The 18281-nt window shown below is 39.2% G+C and overlaps 1 protein-coding gene across 1 annotated transcript; it reads right to left on the bottom strand.

Annotated features, from left to right (window-relative positions):
• Window positions 1-348: 348 nt before the first annotated feature.
• Window positions 349-7434, bottom strand: ddx23 (DEAD (Asp-Glu-Ala-Asp) box polypeptide 23). The gene is made up of 17 exons (XM_053317104.1): window positions 7338-7434; window positions 6189-6334; window positions 5930-6046; window positions 5555-5648; window positions 5399-5464; window positions 5172-5310; window positions 4943-5076; window positions 4716-4828; window positions 4448-4591; window positions 4071-4296; window positions 3661-3806; window positions 3320-3497; window positions 2600-2842; window positions 2327-2478; window positions 2122-2230; window positions 1790-1964; window positions 349-1697 (listed from the first exon to the last, which is right to left on the bottom strand). Exons 2-17 carry the CDS (start codon window positions 6332-6334, stop codon window positions 1474-1476), a joined length of 2406 nt encoding a protein of 801 aa, XP_053173079.1. The 5' UTR covers window positions 7338-7434; the 3' UTR covers window positions 349-1473.
• Window positions 7435-18281: the final 10847 nt, after the last annotated feature.

The following is an 18281-nucleotide window of genomic DNA, read 5'->3' as shown; positions in this document are numbered from 1 at the left end:
AAACATTTACAATTCCTCCAAAGCCATGATGATGTACTGCATGTACTTTTTTTTGACAGTTGACAGACAGGAAATAATGGGAGAGAGAGGGGGGTATGACATGCAGCAAAGGTCCTCCAGCCGGGATTTGAACAGGGGTCCACTGCGTACATGGCATGCGCTCTTAACCACTCGACCACCTGCGTGCCATTACTGTATGTACTTTAATGTAATTTAAAATTTAGGGTCATGTATGATACAAATCTGCATATTTTCACCTTTGAAAAGCTGTAAGCAGAGAATTTGTAGAAACATGACTGAAATTAAAAACTGATTGATCAAAATAGTTTGAGATAGACACTCTACACTAGGGCATGTAAAATATGTTGCATTTCATTTAAAAAGCCTTTATTGTTTACATGACATGTTCATAAAACAACTCAAAAACACATCAGGTAAATGACATGAAAAAAAAATAGTATAATGAGCAATCTTCCTGATTGACACTCATTATCTCCCACCTGTTGTCCCACATAGCCAATCAGGACACAGCCCTGAATGAACACATATAAAAGGTAACACTCAGGTATTTTCTATTGATCTGAATCCTGATTAAGACAAGATCGAAATCCTTAAAAAAGACACTTTAATGAATAAGTCATAACCAATTAGTGCTTTTTTTAAATCAAAACATCCACATTATGCCTGCCTGACATTTGGTTTTTATTTACATGTTTGAAGATTTCAACCCTTTTTCTGCATTCAAGATTTAGTCATTGAACACACTTCTGTGGTCAAGCAGATGTCAGCCAGTCACATTCATTATTTAGGCAGTTATGAGACAAATGTCACATTTTCTGTATTCACTTCATACAAATGTTTATATTTAAAACTGTACGTTGTAATTTAGTCAGCGAACAAAAAATAATCCATAACTTCTGCAATTGGTCTCTTACGGAAAGCCAGGAAACTCAAAGTATAGTGACTGAAAATGTAAAATAAAAAAGAAAGATGTTTTACACAGCATTTACTTCTACTCATCTGCACTCAACTCCTAGCTGGTATTTATCACATTTGATAACAGAAAATAAGCTTTTTTTACACATCAGCTGCATCATCAGTGATCCTGGACCTGCACTCTTGTATATAGAAACATTACAAGTAACATTTATTACACAGTTATGAACTGTGTAAAAATAGTCAAATACACACACATCTGAGTCCACATTTGAGCCTCACAATGCCAAAAAAACAGTTGCTGTGATCATTTTTGCACCAGTTAATGTGTTTTAAATCAGGTGAAAAAAGGACATCACTACCCACAGAATGGACTAAAACACAGAAACTGACAGAATTGGAAATCAGAAATACTAAATAATCCTAAATGTGAGACAAATACATATCCTGAGATACGATGGAGGAAGGTGATAAAACAGTCTGAAACTCCTGTGTGTTGTGTGTTCAGTGCATACAGTCCGACAGCCACGAGATAAATCAGGCAAAGATGGTCTCCTCGCGTCTCTTCTTGGTCAAGATGGTACCAGGTTTGTGCTGAGCGTCCGGGTGGTTGGCCAGTTCCGGAGGGCACTGGGAGACCGGGCTCTCCAGGATGGCCTGCTTTAGGTCGTAAAACACCGCTGAGTCCTCTTTAGTGAGGAAGGTCATGGCCACACCACTCTTACCAGCACGACCAGTACGACCGATACGATGAATGTAGTCTGCAAGTGGAGAGAAGAGTGTGAAACAATAAGAAAAACTATACTTAAAGAATAAAACTTAAATAGACAGGAAAAAACTGTGCGCTTCTTACCTTCGATGTTCTTCGCCATGTCGTAGTTAAGAACCATGGAGACGTCCTGGATATCAATACCTCGACCAGCAACGTCTGTGGCCACCAGGATGTCTTTGGCTCCAGCTTTGAGGTTGGAAAGCGCAAACTCTCTCTGTTCCTGACCTTTGCCACCGTGCAGCGTACAGGCGTTGTACTACGAGGAGTAACAGAGAGGAGAGATGAGACGTGAGACGTTTGTTCTATTCCATCAGCAACAACGGCTCGTTTGATCAAGTTGATTCACAGACTACACACAAAACCACAAAAGGTGACAGTGGAACAAATAACTGGTCGAGTCTACAGTGACTTACCCCCATCTTCTCCAGAGACTTAGCCAGCACGTCGCAACCCTTCTTCTGGTTGACGAAGATGATGATGGGAGGCTCGAAACCATGCGACAACACCTCCAGCAGCTTCTTCCTGCACCACACATCAAGAGAACAAAAACCACTCAGTACTTGAAGACTTTTTCACAGAAGTAAATGTGATGTTTTGGGTTTACAGTGTCCGTCTCACCTCTTCTCTCCCTCTCCCATGAGCAGGACCTTCTGTTCCACTCTCTCGTGAGGTTTGCCAGCAGAGCCGATGTAAACCACGGCGGGACGTCTCAAGTAGCTCCTGGCCAGTCGCTCCACAGCTGGAGGCATAGTAGCTGTGAACATGACCGTCTGCAGGATGCAATAAAATACACTGTGTGAGTTTGGAAACACATACAGACAAGAGAGCACTTTGTAACTGTATAACATTATTTATAAATGATGTGTGCAAATGTTGGACAGGTGAACGTACTTGTCTGTATTTATGTTTTCCAGAATCAAAGTTCATCTTCATTTTCTCGGGGTCCTCTGCTTCGTCTGTGTCTGGTTTCTGGTTGGTCACTGGGATGTACTCCAGAATCTTCTGCACATCGGGCTCGAAGCCCATGTCAATCATACGATCGGCCTCGTCCAGGACCACATAGGTACAGCGGCCCAGGACTAAGTAGCGGTTCTCCAGCACGTCGATCAGACGTCCAGGGGTGGCAATCACAATCTATTAGATGAGAAAAGCGAACAGTTAATGTATATTTGTGTTTTGTGAGCACAGTATTGTTTCCTTACATATATATGAAAAGGATAAAGGGATAAACCCCCTGTCTGCATTTGTCTAAAGTATCTGAAAGGAACTTTTTCATTAAATTGCAAAAATTCGATAAGTTAAAGAAACAGCTGCTATGAATCATTTTTACAAACCAAAATAAATTAAATACAGTTCCTTTTGAACACATTATCTGTTTGCTACCATTTAATATCACAAAGAATAAAGTAATTTTAGGTTAATGAACATCATGAAGTATTACTAATTTGTTACTAACATTATGAATTGAAAGAGTGATTCTTCACAAAATGAGACCGCACCAAAGACAGATTTTTACAACATTTGGTGCTCACTGAATGCTGAGCCAAAGAACACATGGTCTGTTTCAGTGTTTCCAGTCCACCTAGAAAGTATAAAAGCTGCATGTTTCACCTCGCAGCCCATCCTGAGACGGAAGCCCTGGTCCTCTCTGGAGATTCCTCCAATCACAGCCACCGTACGGATGCCGAGCGGTTTACCAAACTTAATGGTCTCCTCTTCAATCTGCTGTGCCAACTCACGAGTGGGAGCCAGGATCACAGCATATGGACCCTGATCAGAGTCCTCAATCCTGTACGAACAGCCAAAGGAAGCAAATGTGAATTTTTAAAAAGAGGAAAAAAAAACAAAAGAAAAAAAAACAAGACAAGTAAAACTAAAAATCCTCAGATTAAAAATGTAATGGGATTTTATTGATGCCTTTACATGTGATCACTTGAGCCTTGACTTGTTACCTGTCTATTTTTGGAAGGGTTGTAATCCAGACCAGCAGTGGAATCAGGAAAGCAGCCGTTTTACCGCTACCAGTCTCAGCCACACCAATGATGTCACGGTTCTGTAAGCCAATAGGAATGGCCTGCCTCTGGATAGGTGTCGGATCCTGAATTTTAAGGAGGAAACAATTACTGTTGGTGATTAAATTCATTTAAAACAAAGACAGTTAAGATATATCACTTTGTGGGTCAAATACAAGATGATTGAAAAAGGTGAAATAAAAGAGGTAACTATTTCAATAATCAGCATTTAACATCAAAGAAACACTGAAAACAAAAAAAACTGCTAGTGACAAAAACTCAACAACACCCAAAGTCTCTCAAAGTATTCCACTCATGAAAGCATCAACGAGGTGACTCAGTGATCTGACCTTGTAGCCACATTTGTCGATGACCTCCAGGATATGTGCGGGCAGCTGGTACTCCTTCCAGTTCCTGATCGGGTTCGGGATCTTTCCTCCCTTGGTGGTGATGCTATAGTCCTCTCTGAAGATTCGCCAGTCTCTGTCTGTCATCTCCTCCAGCTTCTTCTGAGACCAGTGTCTGTCATCCCAGCGCTGCTTGGCTTCCTTCTTACGCATCTTCTTCAGCCTCGTCCTGAGAGTAGTAAAGATCAGGGATTGGATAGTAGTGGGTTGGAGGAGAGACAGAGAGTGTTGGTGAGGCTTTATGTTTTGGTTTAAGTTTAAAATCTTGAGGTTGCTTTTGAAAACAGTATTCTTTTTAAAGCATTTGATGTTTTACTCACTCCTCCTGCTCTTTTTCTTCCAGTGTGCGCCTCTTCTCCATCAGGTCACCATAGAAACGTGACTGCTCTCTTTTCTGCTGCTTCAAGTCGATGCCGGCGATGAAGCCTCGTCCATACAGCTGTACCTGATGCTTTTCTTTGTAACTGGGAGACAGACATAGAAACACCATGTTGTTTTACACATGAAGATGTAATGGTTGAAGAAAACCTGCCTCAAATCTAGAGAGGTGCATGTTTGAGTGACAACACTGTGTTCATGTTGACTCACATTGGGTTGTAGTCGACTGACGTGTCCTCAGAAGCATCCCACTCAAACACAAACTTCCTGTCATTCAGGTGACGCGTTCTCCGGCGTTTCTTGAGCCCGCCCAGGTAACGCTCCTGTAAAAATCAGATATTCATTTTAGTAAATTACACGATTAAAAGACGTATGAAGAAGCAACTTCTGTGAATTCCAACAAAAACATCTTAAGACTTATTGTTTTTATCTCTCACCTTGATGGCCTGCAGCTCTTTGCCTTTATCTTTCTCCTCTCTGAGTTTTTGTCGTCCGTCATCTTCTTCATTCCCATTATTCTCCCGCTCCATTCGCTCTCTCCGCTCTCGCCTCTCCCTTTCTTGTGGGTCCTCTGTGACAAACATCCTCAGTTAGGATCAATACACTTCTATAGTCGTACAAAATGCAGATTGTCTACAACTGGACCAATCAGAGGCTGATACACACCCATCATTTTTCGTCCTGTGTCCTGGAACAACCTTCTCTTCTTCCTCTCCTCTTCTATCATCCTCTTCCTCTCCTCTGTCTGCTGCTCACGGCGTTTCAGAGCCTCGGCTTCTCGCTCTGCCTTTGACAAGAACTTGGGCTGAAAAGGAAAAATTAAAAAGAAGTGAGGACAAAATAATCTTGGGTCAGCAAAGGAAATAAGTTGTGTTTTTCAGGGAAATCCTCACCTTTGCCTCTGCTTCCTCTTCTGCCTTCTTCTTGGCGAGAAGCTCTTCCAAAGACAGTGGCTGGACCTGAACAGAGGCAACACAGGTCAAACACTCAAATTAACAACCTAAGAAACATGCAACACCATGAAAGATTCAACCAAACCAGATTCTTACCTTCTCTTTCTTCTTTGGATCATCTTCATCCTCTTCAGTTTTTATGTCCTTATCTCTCTTTAACTTGGAATCTTTTGACTTGGGTGATAAACTCCTTTAAAAAAAGAGCGACAGACCGTATTTAACACATCAGAAATTTTATTGAATGTTAACATGAACACTATTTACAAGTTCAAAAATAGTAATTAAGATAACGTGAATGTGGCTTAAATGTTGCTTGAGTTTTTTTTAGAGTGCTGTGGTCAAACAGTCACAACCTGAATTGCAAATTATTGCATACATTTTTTGTTTTTTCTCAAAGAAAGTAAATCAGCATTCAGTGCATTTGTGATCCTTTTCTATCTCACACTGCTTTACATTTCAGTCTTTACATACCTGGACCTCTTGCGATCTTTATCACGTCGATGGCCGTCTCTGTCCTTGCGGCCCCTGTCTCTGTCCTTGTCTCTGTCACGTTCCTTGTCTCTATCCTTGTCTTTCATGCGACGATCTCTGTAGCAACAATAAAAAAAGTCAAATAAAAAGTTTTTATTTCAGCATCAGACAGGCTCAAGTCTGGCTATGACAAAAAAAAAACAAAAAACAGGGATTATCACAGTCTGTAGACAGTATAACAGTCTGCCAGTTTTCTTACCTATCTGGAGATTTAGAGCGATTTCGTTCACGAGACCGATGGCGTTTGCGTGAAGGCGAGCTTTTACGATCTCGTTCTCGTGTCCTCTCCCTGTCTTTGGTCCCTGAGGATTCACCATCCTTCTTGTCTGCGGAGTCGGCTGCCATCTGCAAACACAGTGAGTAAGAGTCGGAGGCTGAATTTATTATTAATACATGTTTATAATCAGTTATTTTACTTTCACTTGGATAGATACATTTTAGACAAGCTTTAATTTTTCAATGGGTTTGCATTAATAAACAACCAGGCACTGTAATAATCTTTTAGATTCATTTTTGCACAAATGATGTTAGCCCGAATCCCTTTTAATTAAAGGCACATTTAAAGGGGATCTTTCAACAGCCGGAATAAACTTGGATAGGTAAGTTTTCAGAGGGCTTGCATTAGTAACAGCCCATAAAGAGTACATATAAAAAGGGAATATTTTAAAGAACAGGGGGAAACAGACTTGACAGAATTATTAACCTATCCTTTAACGTTACAAGAAAGCAAAGCTTCAATAACATAGTTTTCTGCCAAAAAAACAATGAAGAACTCATGCATTACTAAATACTTTTCTGAAGTTAGCCGCATGTGAGGCTCCGAAGTATTTATTATATTATATATTTTCACCATAGTATTTATTATATTATATATTTCCCCTTTACATTTGCGCAATAACAATATCAAACTCTGGAATATTATCACTCAACAGCAATATTACTCTTGTACATAATGTTAGCATCATTTAGTATTTATTGCTTTCGTATTTATTTATTTATTGTTTTAAATTGACGCTCTTTCTATTTTTACTGTCCACTTTGCTGCTGCAGTAATGTACCTTTCCCCATCGTGGGAACAAAAAATTAATATCTTATCTTATCCTGTCAATATCCCAATTTGTTAAATTATACGTAATTAATAAACTAAAAGTAAGAAAGTTAAATCAGCTTCTGCAGAATGAATGCAGAGTAGCCACAAGCTAAGTTAGCTACCAACATAGCAAAAAAAGCGACTTATCTTCAAGAAACTCCACAAATATTTAGCTTTAGAACTACATTAAAGACGAACATTTACGCTTCATAAAGCTATATGAAAGAGGAGGAGCAGTTTTCAACATTTAAAGCTCACCTTGTTCACTTGTCAACACCACAGTTACGATTTCTCTTTGCTTCAAGAAGACGCCATAGCCGTCCACACGAGCTTCTGCCAGCAAGGGATTGTGGGATTTGTAGTTCGGAGCGCTCCAAAGAGAGTGGAGTCAAAAGGGGCTTTAAAATACATTTCCCAGCAACGGGGAGATCTTCTTTCAGGGCCCCGATTGTTTGGTGCATGAATACCTAAATGCCTGCCTAAAATAATCACTTTCTAAGCTCTAAGCAGTCTATGTTTCTAAGCAGCATCTCCGGCACAAGGTGGCGATAGTGTTACAATCTTTATATACAGTCTGTGGTTACAATTTAAGACCAAACTGTTAGTTGAATTGTATACCACGTGGTAGGTGTAGATCGTGCAAATTAAACTATATGATTGTCTATAGTCCATACTTTAATTGATTTGACAACATATTTCAGGTTGTATTAAATGTAAATTAAGTCTAACGTTACCATAGAGTGAAATTAAAACTTAAAATCAATTACAATTATTATGCATTCATAAAAAATAAATGATATAATACTTAAAACAACACCTGATTAGTAAAATTGAGCTCCAAATGAAGTATTATATAGGTCTCTTAAGGTCGTTTTACAAGAAGTAGGCAGGGTATTTCATATTGATATGATTGAAAGACAAAACCTGAATCAATGTAGTCCAGCTGGACAGTCTCCTGTGTGGTATTTGTTGAAGTACTGCACTTAAGTCCAATTTTGAGGTAGGTACTTGTACTTTGCTCAAGTATTTCCATTTTGTGCTTGGCTTCTTTATGCCTCCACTCCACTACATTTCAGAAGGAAATATTATGCTTTCTACTCCACTACATTTATTTGACAGCTAGTTACTTTTCAGATAAAGTTTTGACACAATGGATAATATAAAAAGCTTTTAAAATAAAACACATTGTTAAAGATGAAACTAATGGTTTTCAACATTTTTGGTTTTTGACATCTTACATAAAGCAGTGTGTACAGCTCCACCCCCTCTAAACTTCTCACATGGTTTCATTTCAATGTTCAAATGATGCAATATTTCAGCAAAAATCAAAGATTAGAGAAAAGGTTTTTTTAAAAACTGTATATCAGAATTGTATTTCCTCTGCCATTAATCATCTCATGACCCCTCAGATTTATCTGGTGACCCCTCTGATGGGCCCGGCCCCTAAGCTGTGAACCACTGGACTAAACTAGGTAACTGCATAAAGTAGTTGAAATTAGATCCACCTCCAGCAGGTACAACAGTAACATGGTGCTCTAACACTGATGCTAGTATTGATAATCTAATGATGTCATATATAATAATATATCAGTCAGAGGGACCAAACCATTACTTGACTGTAATACTTTTACTTCTAATGGAGTATTTTTACATTGCTGTATTGGTACTTTTGCATAAGTTAAGGATCTGACTATTTCTTCCACTACTGCTTGTTAGTCTGCTTTTTACCCGGTACAAGACTAAAAGGTCTGCAGGCCGCATCACTCTGTTGCATTGACTGTAGTATGACCATGATGAAATAGGTCTGTCAGCTCAGTACAACTTAAAAACACGAGCTTCTGAGGCAGATTAACATTCAAGGAGTGCTGTTAGAGCAGAGACGAGACTGTAATCTAAATCGTCCTCTGGTGTGTATGTGCGTATACATGCTTCTGAGGAAAGATAAAAGACTTTTTGGATGCTACGATGCTTGGCTACAGTCCGGATTGGCTCAGCGCTGATTCATATTCTGGACCTGCCTTTTTATCCACGGGGAGATCGAGAGAGATTTATGGAGCCCTTCTGAAGGTGAAACTGTTTCAGTAGGAACAGATCAAAGTTGATGGGATAAAAAATAAAAATCACAAAGGGGAAAGATTCTGGAGAAGAAAACAATGAGCTAGTTAGACAGTTAAAGTCAGGATTTGTACTTTATGTACAGAACTGTGGTTATTAGCAGTTCTTTTTTTTTTATAGATTTCATTAGGTAGTTCTAAACAAGTTTAAATAAAAGGCTGACGATGAAAGCAGTAAATAATGAATTCCCTGTGTCTTATACAGTTACTACTAATGTGCAAAGGGCTATTATTCTTTTATCTTTTTCAGTTCAGTGTACCTTTCTTCAGAGCAGAGTTTTTCACTTTTTGACACAGGTGTAATTAATAACATTAACGATTGCTCAGTTCCATTTAGGTGTCATGGTCAAGGTAAACTTTATTATCCCAAACAGGGAAATTCGGGTGGTTCAAATGCAGAAGTACAGAAAATAATCATAAAAACAGATATGAATAAAACGGTACAATGTGCAATCCCTTCCTCTGTCCCCCCAACACATGTACTCACTCACTCACTCACACACACACACACACACACACACACAGCACTTCCAAGCACCCTCGCTCTACCATACACTGACACACACACATTAATGTGGACAGATAAATACTTCATGTATAGCCGTCTATATAATCCCTAAGGAACAAACTTTGCATCAGTATTACAACCAACTACTAAATCAAAATATATTGCATCATACAAGTCTGGCACAAGGATTACCATTGCATATAGCCCTGGCCAAAACACCATCAAGTCCTATGTGTTGTACTGTCTCTCTCATTTAACAGTCTAATCTCTGAAGGAACAAAACACTAAACTTGGTTGTTGAATCCTTCCTTTGCCCCGATGGCTTACAGTAGTTTGAACTTTTCATATAGATGGTGAGTAGAGAATGAGGCAGCTAACATCTGGTCACACCCAATGCTTCTGCTCACCATCTTGATCATGAACTACAACTTATCTTGGTCTTGGCTGCGCATGTTACCAAAAACACAAATCAGGCCAAAGGACCAGATGCTCTGAAGGACAGCCTTGTAAAACATTAATTCACTGTTGAAGTTTTTTTATCTTCACAGTAGCGCATTGGTTGAACTTCAATTGGTCATCAATTTCAATCCCTGAATATTTATTAAGTATTAAGTCTGTCCCCCATCACATAGAACAGAAATGTGTTTTTCCTGCTTTGACATGTTAAAATGTCTGCTTTAGAAATAATCTATTTTATGAATCTTTAATAAATCTTTTTTTTTTTACATTCACAAGCTTAACTGTTGTCCTTTTGTATCAAGGACTAGTACACAGTATATTTTTAGAGTAGCAGCATTAGGCAATAAGCAAGAGACCACAATGTGTTGCTGTCTCTGCATGGTCAGGCTTTGAGAAACTTTGGAATGGACTGGCTAGTCACGATGATCTGATTATCTTTGCCCATTTTGTCACAATCTAGCAAGGCTGGGATAAAACAGTCTTGATCATGAAGCAGGCTGGCAGTATGTAATGTAAAGGCAGTCAGGTTGTGCAAGCAAATCCAACAGGCCTTTTTCACAGCAGACATTTTGTCATGTCATAGCAAGAAAAGCACCGGTTTACTAATAACATTAAGATGGCAGTGAACCAGCACGCACAGTGTCACTACCCTGTAAATAAAGCAGAAAAATTTTATTTTATTTTTATTTTATAATAAATAAAAATGATTATTTTATTATTTACACCTGTGCTTTTTCTACTGTCTAAATATATTCAGTGAAAAAGGTTTATAAGCAAAGGCAGGCAGAACAGAACTAGAACTGGACCACTGCATCTTCATTACAAAGTCTACAAGGACTAGTGGAAACAGATATTACAGTTATGGTTCATAAACTAGCACTAATTTGGTAATGATGTGCAGGTTAGGGTTAGAGTTATAGGGTTAGGGGAGATCTCATTGAGGACAACTGTTGGATAGGTGCAGAATGGCAGGTCTGGAATAACAGGAGTAGTTAAACAAGAAGTTATCAGCAGATGAAGGTAAGAGGAGATGATAAAGTCTCCTCAATACTAGTTTTAGGTTTTTTTTCATATTGTATCAGTTATTTTATTGACCATCTGAGTTGAGCAGTTGTTTTTTTGTGCTTCAGTGTTTCATTAACATCATCGCTCTAACTTACACCTTAATCACTCAATATTTGTGCATCAACCTGTGTAACCTTCCATAATTGTCAACTTAGCTCGGCCCATCTTCAACCTGAGCTGAGGTCTAATCAGCAAGAATAAATGATAGCACCTGTAGGGATGTTCAGGGTCATTAGAAAGTGTTTCAATCAATGTTGTTACTTCAAGTGGTTATGAAAGAGAAAATGACAGATGATAAAGAATATGAATAATATGAATTTCTTCAACTGTGCGCCTGTTAAAACTCAGCGAAACATGTTATAAAATCGACTTTTTCATAATTTTGTGTTTAATTTTTTGACATATTTTTACATTGATGATACAGTGTACAGGTACGGTGGCAAAAGGGAGGAAGATGAGGAAAGATAAATGTGACGGCATGACAGGAGATAAACACACTCAGGCACAACTAATGGATGATTTTCCAGCTAAACCCTGACATCCATTCAACTACTTTCTTATTCCTCTATTGAGTGTATTTGGCAATTCAATGTGCTTGTGGGGGAATTTTAGCATTAAAATCTGGGAAATGTCTTGCAAATGTCGTGTTAACAGGCATACAACTATAGATTTGACCCTGATTCAACTTATTAATGTACTTTTTTCCAGGAAAAGTCTTTGCAGTTCTGTGTTTTGTTTGCGTCATGATTAATTGATTAATTATTCCTCGGGTCCGGAGACTGAACTGCTTTCCACCAGTGTGTTGTGTAATGATGACCATTACCTAATTCTGATCCCTAACAGTTGACTATTGATAACAGTTAGACGTGTGCAAGCAAGAGATCAATATTACTGGGTTGACAAATCATGTTGTTTGGGGTCAATTGTTGTAACAAAAACACTTTCGATTTAAAGATATAACATGGAAATGACTCCACTGATCAGCAAATATTTACCACTTCGAACGCCCTAGAAACAGTCTTTTTTTTGCTGGAGTCCGATCATCCAATCATGCAACTCTTTTGCTGCAGTTGCATGATTGGATGACACAGATATGACTGTCTTTAGCTTTTGAAGGGATGTTTACCAGATGTATACACCACATATCCAACAGTAACCCTCCCCGCCAACTCCCAACTACAGTCATCCCCCATCCCAGGCACCTCATGTGCCCCAGCATGGGCTCCCTTCCCCCACTATTCCCCCATGCCAAGTGTGGCTGTCTAATTAAACCGCTAGAAGAGCGCTCACTCTTGACATGCCCTCAGGGTGTGGCAAACGGGGCACATGGGCATGAAAAGGGGGGGTTAGATCTGGTGGAGGTGAACAGTGTGAGTAAATGGGGGTTTTCTGGGATTCCATAATATGGCAGGAGGGAGGGGATCATTATGGGGCATGCCAGGGGACTCTATTTACCTCTGGCAGGGACACAAGGGGTCTTATCATTCCTACAGACCTGAGCCGAGCACCGGCGTGTGTGAACCTGGCTCACCAGAAAATATGCAGAGCAGACGAGATAAACTGCTTAGTATACACAGCACACACTGACACACATTCATACACCAATACGCATGTACATCGTCATGCATGGATGCCCTTAACTGCAAATACAGTACTCACAGATACACGCATGAATAGATAGTAGGACTGCACAGACAAAGAAACTTGGTTTAATAACAGCAGTCATTAATGTATAGTTGAATTTTAAAAAATCACAGTAGTAGTCGTATGTTTAGGCCTACTGAATATTTGACTTGATTTTCAGCACATTATGCACAGTATGCCAATGCTAATACAACGTGATATGATTAATAATATGAGCCAGTCCTCGGGGTTCAAGGCTATATAAAAAGGCTGTGGTGTGTGCTGTCTGGTGATGTCTGTGTGCCTCATTGGATAGCCAAAAAGAAAAACAAACAGACATACAGAGTAATAACAGGCTGGGAGCTGCTCTGCTGCCTGAACCTGTCACATCAGAGCAGCTTTGGACTAAAAAATCAGAAAGAGAGAGACGGATTGATTGAGCAAAACTTCACTTCAGTAAATCCTGTACTATCAGACACATTCAGCTGTGATTTTTGTGCCAGTGCTCACTTCTTTTGAAGAAATAAGCATAATTGCAATTTGAATACACAATGAGAGCTTGCATTTGATAATCTGAATATGACTTGAATTATGCAGACGTACAGTAGCACAGTACAGTATATCAAGACAATATCTGGAAAGATAGTGGACATGGCCGCAGGACTGAACCACAGAGAGGCAGAGTTCCATATGGGACACCGGAGAATGTCACTCCTCACCCAGCTGAGCCTGTGACATACAACCCCATTTTCCATCCAGAGACAGGAGTTATGATACTGTCAGAGCAGCTGTGACAAACCGTGGATGTGTGTGTTCAGTGTGCGCGGCGCAGGCATATGAGGGAATGTGATCTATATGTCAGTCTGCAGATAGCTCATCAGTAACCAGGCAGCATAGCTTTGCAAACCCCCATCCTTCCTCTCATCAGCCCCTTGCTTCCCTCTCTGCCGCTGCAGTGCTGGAGAGGTCTGATAGGTTGATTGTGAGAGTGTGCGAGACTGCATCGGTGTGTGTTGTTATGTGTGCCTGCCTGCGCTGCCATGTCTGATAGATGATGTGCTTATGTGGTAATGAGCCAAGCTGCACAGCGTCCATTTTCTCTGACTCCCCCAGAGGGTTTCAGATGGCAGCACTCTTCCTTAAATCATCCCCAACCCTGGTTCCTGATCCTGATGCTCAGCAGGCTCACCGTCTCTGCTGCAGGCACCTATCCATCCACGGAGGAAGGGACAAAACGTCTAGACTGCACAGATCACTTGCTGCTGACCTGTTCATTAGTTTACATCAAATATGTCAATGGTATACATGTGTCATTGTTGGCCTGTACAAATGTATTTTCAAGCATGGATTGATTTTCAGAAATCATCCTGACATGGAGGTAATTTTATCAATAAATCTGCATTACAGACACCTGTTTCTTTTTTCTGATTTTTTTATTTTTATTTTCTGTTTGCATTCTCAAGTAAAAAGAAGAGAAAAGAATGGAAAAGGAAAGAAAATGAAGGAAAAAGTATAGGTGAATCCACTTTCACCTTTATTTTTTTGACAAAATGTTGTCCAGTTTGATCAGACAGCTATTAGTTTTATCAGTGATATAACATCTAGTTCTATAACTAAAACAATAATAAAAACAATACATCTTTCCCCTGAAAACAGGGCTGGGAACCTCCCTTTTCTAAGTCTGGGGCAATGTCAACAAAGACGACAGCACAGTAAACTTGTTTTTACAGGAATAGTTCAACATTTTGAGAGATACACTTATTTTTCTACTTACTAACAGTTAAATATGAACAGATAAATGCCTTAAATGTGCAACAGGCCACAAAATAGTTCAGCACAAAACCCCAAGTGATGTGTTTTTTTGTACAAATTGAGCAAAGAAGACATAATGTTTAAATACTATGATTATTTCAGACAGACACAGGCTAACTGTTTGCTCTGAGTAGTCTCTATCTTCTCGTATAAACCTTGGCAAGAGAGCAAATATTGTGTTTCCTAAATTGTTGGACTATCCCTTTAAATATAGTCTGTTGCAAAACCAGCACAAAAAGGTGCAGTCTTTGTCAAAAGAACCACAGAATCATAGTGCTTCGGTTCAACATCCACTACGGTCATACAGTTTAATCATGCCTTGGAGCAACCTGTCATAAATGACACGCTCAATACGCCTTCATCAGAGGTTTATCTGATTTGCAGCGATGTGTGATGTACATTGGCCAATTTTTGATAAACGTGGGCGTGTGTATGTATCTGTACGCAAGAGACTGAATAAAAAGATAAGAAAAGAGGAGCGTCGTAGACAGACAGGCAGGCAGCCCAGTTTATCCACAAGACAATCAAACCACCGCTCCATTTCCAGCTCCAGAAAATCAATGTTGGAGCAGACAAGAGAAGAAATTTATCTTGAGTCCGGTGATGCAGAGTATATTCTCACAATTGCCTCTCCTGTTGTTGTTTTAAGGTAATGGATAAGGAGGTCATGAGTCACTGCTGTATGCTCTGTGTGTGATAGTTCAGGAATGACAAACAGTGACTACATCCGTGTTGTATCATCAGCAGGCAGAGTGTGACAGCAGGACGCAGCCAGGGAGATCCTGATAAGAGACTATATCAGTCAAGTGAAAGACTAAGCAAATATAGTAATGGAGGTCAGGGAGGATGAATGGTTACATAAGGAAAAGCAAGAGAAAAGGAAAGAGTAAAACCAACAGTAGCTGTTAAGTAACCTGTGGAGAGAAATAGAGAGAAAGAAATGTTGGAGCTGGAATATTTTTGTTCAGACTGTCAAATTATTCACCTAAATCTTTTATGGCCTCAAATACATGTGCACCCTTTATGAGTAGTGTAACATGGAGCTAGAGGCAGTATATCCTATCTAGTTATAACATGTTGACGTGGGCATAAGGGATGATGGTAAATGTATAACATTTTCTGCTGTTGAAGAAGCTCTGCTCTATCAGTTGTGGGGCCGCAATAAAATGTAAGATCTTTGGTTTGGCACACAACACATGATCCACACTGATATTATGGTCACAAATGTGGTAATCATGAATAACACTTTGTTTTAAATATGGCAAATTAAAAAAGCATGGATCACTGAAGCAATAGAAATGATAACAAAGAAAAAGTAGCCTTTACATTATGAAATAATGAGACAGAATATGCGGAAACATGGACGCCAGTGGAAAACTACTTAGTGTCACTATAAAAATCAATCCAAGACCACCATTTTTCTTCTTTTATGTCAGTCCGGTTCTCCAGTATTGTTACCTGTGCTGTAAGATGTAACCTTCTAACTACTATGTGCTGATAGCTGACACAACTAAATGCTAGCTAACTGACCAACGCTTGCTAGCTTGCTAATACAGAGGTAGAATGGAATAAGGATAAGTACAGCCTGATTCTTGAATTAAATTCAGAAAATGAACACTAAATTAGGTTGTTCTTGCTGTAATATTTTTTCCTGTTCATACTGACCATTAGAAGATCACTTCATAATGCACTTACAATATAAGTGATAGGGGCCCGAAATCCACAAGCAATCCACAAAATGTAATTGAAAGTATATCTGAAGCTATTATGAAGCTTTAACCATCCCAATGAGTCAAATCAAGCAGATATCTTTTAACGTTACAGTCTTCTCACTTTTTGTTTCTGTACTTCCTCCGCAGTTCAACATGGAAACACAAAGAGGGAATGTGACACTAATAAGACTGCTAATATGACTAACTCAGTCTGCTCAATCAATCAATACAAACAGGAGGAATGATTATAGCCAGGAAAGATGATTTCAGTCTTCATATGGAGACCTGACTGATGTTTTGAAACCAACTAGAAAAATGGTATCTTTTAAGTGTTTAATTCAGCCTCTCAAAAATAATCTCATGATGTGACTTAGCCAACTAAAATATTTTCTAAGACATTTCTGGATCTTATTAGTTGTAAATCAACCTTATTAAGTAATTTACTACTTTGAAACTATCTAGTAGTTACTAGTCTGACTTTACACACAAACTTAGTAAAGGATTTATAAATAGCTGATAGCCATCCTTAAGTAGGACAAATCCCTTTTTTTCAAACAATAGAAAGTGGCATGTTTTCAAAATGAATCATACATGTAACACAGTGTACTTACAGTAAGAGTGTGGCATTCAGCATGTGTGTTTTGGGGGAAGGGTTGATCCCTCAGGCTCTGTTCATGCTTCAATGATATAACTTCCACAGGCTTGTTTTGACACCACACTGTGTAGCTGCCGTCATCACCTAATTGTAGGCCACGCATTCCTCTAGAGACCGGACAAAAAAAGTTCCAATTTATGTCCAGAAATCCATATGAAGGAAGGTTTTGTGACATTCATAGTGTATTATATTGTTGAGATATAGTTAATAACCATCAGGAATGAGGTTTAATCAATAGAGTTGTGTATTATCTGTGTTATAGCCTTAGTAAGAGTGTGAAGTGAACTGCTGTGCTCTTGACCTGAGAAATAAGGATATATTATCATTCTTTCTTAAAGACAAAATAGACAATGTGCTACTCAGCTATCAGTCTATGTTTCTCTTTTGGAGCCTTGAATTTGATTAAATTCCCCAAATAATCGTTTACTCTGATGCATGAGAAAAAACTGACTTAAAGGGTATGAGAAGAGAAGAAGTTATGCTCCCAAATTGTTGATACTCATATCTTGTGTGAAAAGTGTGTGGCTTGCAGAGATCTTGAGTATAATTTAAAATAAAATAAAGTTTATATTTCCCCACAATGAGTGTCAAGTGATCAATTTATGCATAAACCTAATTTTAATGGATTTACACAGAAATACACACTGACTAAGAAATTAACTTCAGACATATTTATTTAAATAAAGATTTAAAGATGAAAATAGCGTATGACAATAACAAATACAGAATTCAGTCAATAATTTAAGCCGTAATTGGCAACTTCACATGAACATTGCTTCAGTAACATTCTTCTGGGACTTTTTAACAAACAGTTTTAAGAGGAAGGATATGTACAAAAAAAAAGTCTGTGAGCCAGAAATGATCAAGAGAGTAAACTGTGAAATGACAGCTTTACATTATAGCTTGTTTAGGATACCATGATGCTCCAGACGGGACTGAGAAGTGATATAATGACTGCAGCAGAGCGACAGAGACACATTTTTTCGATGGCATGTCGTTTCCAACATCCCACTTGCGGCTGCTACCAGTGTGGGGTCTTTAAAACCACACAGAGATCATGAACAGTCCGCTGCCCAGCCGTCACCTTCGCAGTGGTTTCTGTGTAATGCTACAAATAAAAGGTGAGGCGCCCTCTCGGAGAGCCATCCCTCCCTCTCTCGGTGAGACAGAAACCCCGCTCACGCCTGACCCTGCTCACACTGTTGCTAGGCAACACGTTAAATTCCAGTGTTCTGTACATCCAGAGAACGCCGG

Source organism: Scomber japonicus, chromosome 4 (assembly GCF_027409825.1).
Source record: "Scomber japonicus isolate fScoJap1 chromosome 4, fScoJap1.pri, whole genome shotgun sequence".
Lineage (NCBI taxonomy): Eukaryota > Metazoa > Chordata > Actinopteri > Scombriformes > Scombridae > Scomber > Scomber japonicus.
The sequence above is the reverse complement of the archived record's forward strand: the minus strand, read 5'-3'. Positions and strand labels throughout refer to the sequence as shown.

Coding starts and splice junctions, on each gene's coding strand:
- ddx23 (XM_053317104.1), bottom strand. CDS start 6,334: ATGGCAGCCGACTCCGCAGACAAGAAGGATGGTGAATCCTCAGGGACC. Junction 5,311..5,398: donor AAGAGGAAGCAGAGGCAAAG/GTGAGGATTTCC, acceptor TTTCCTTTTCAG/CCCAAGTTCTTGTCAAAGGC. Junction 5,077..5,171: donor CACAGGACGAAAAATGATGG/GTGTGTATCAGC, acceptor TGTTTGTCACAG/AGGACCCACAAGAAAGGGAG.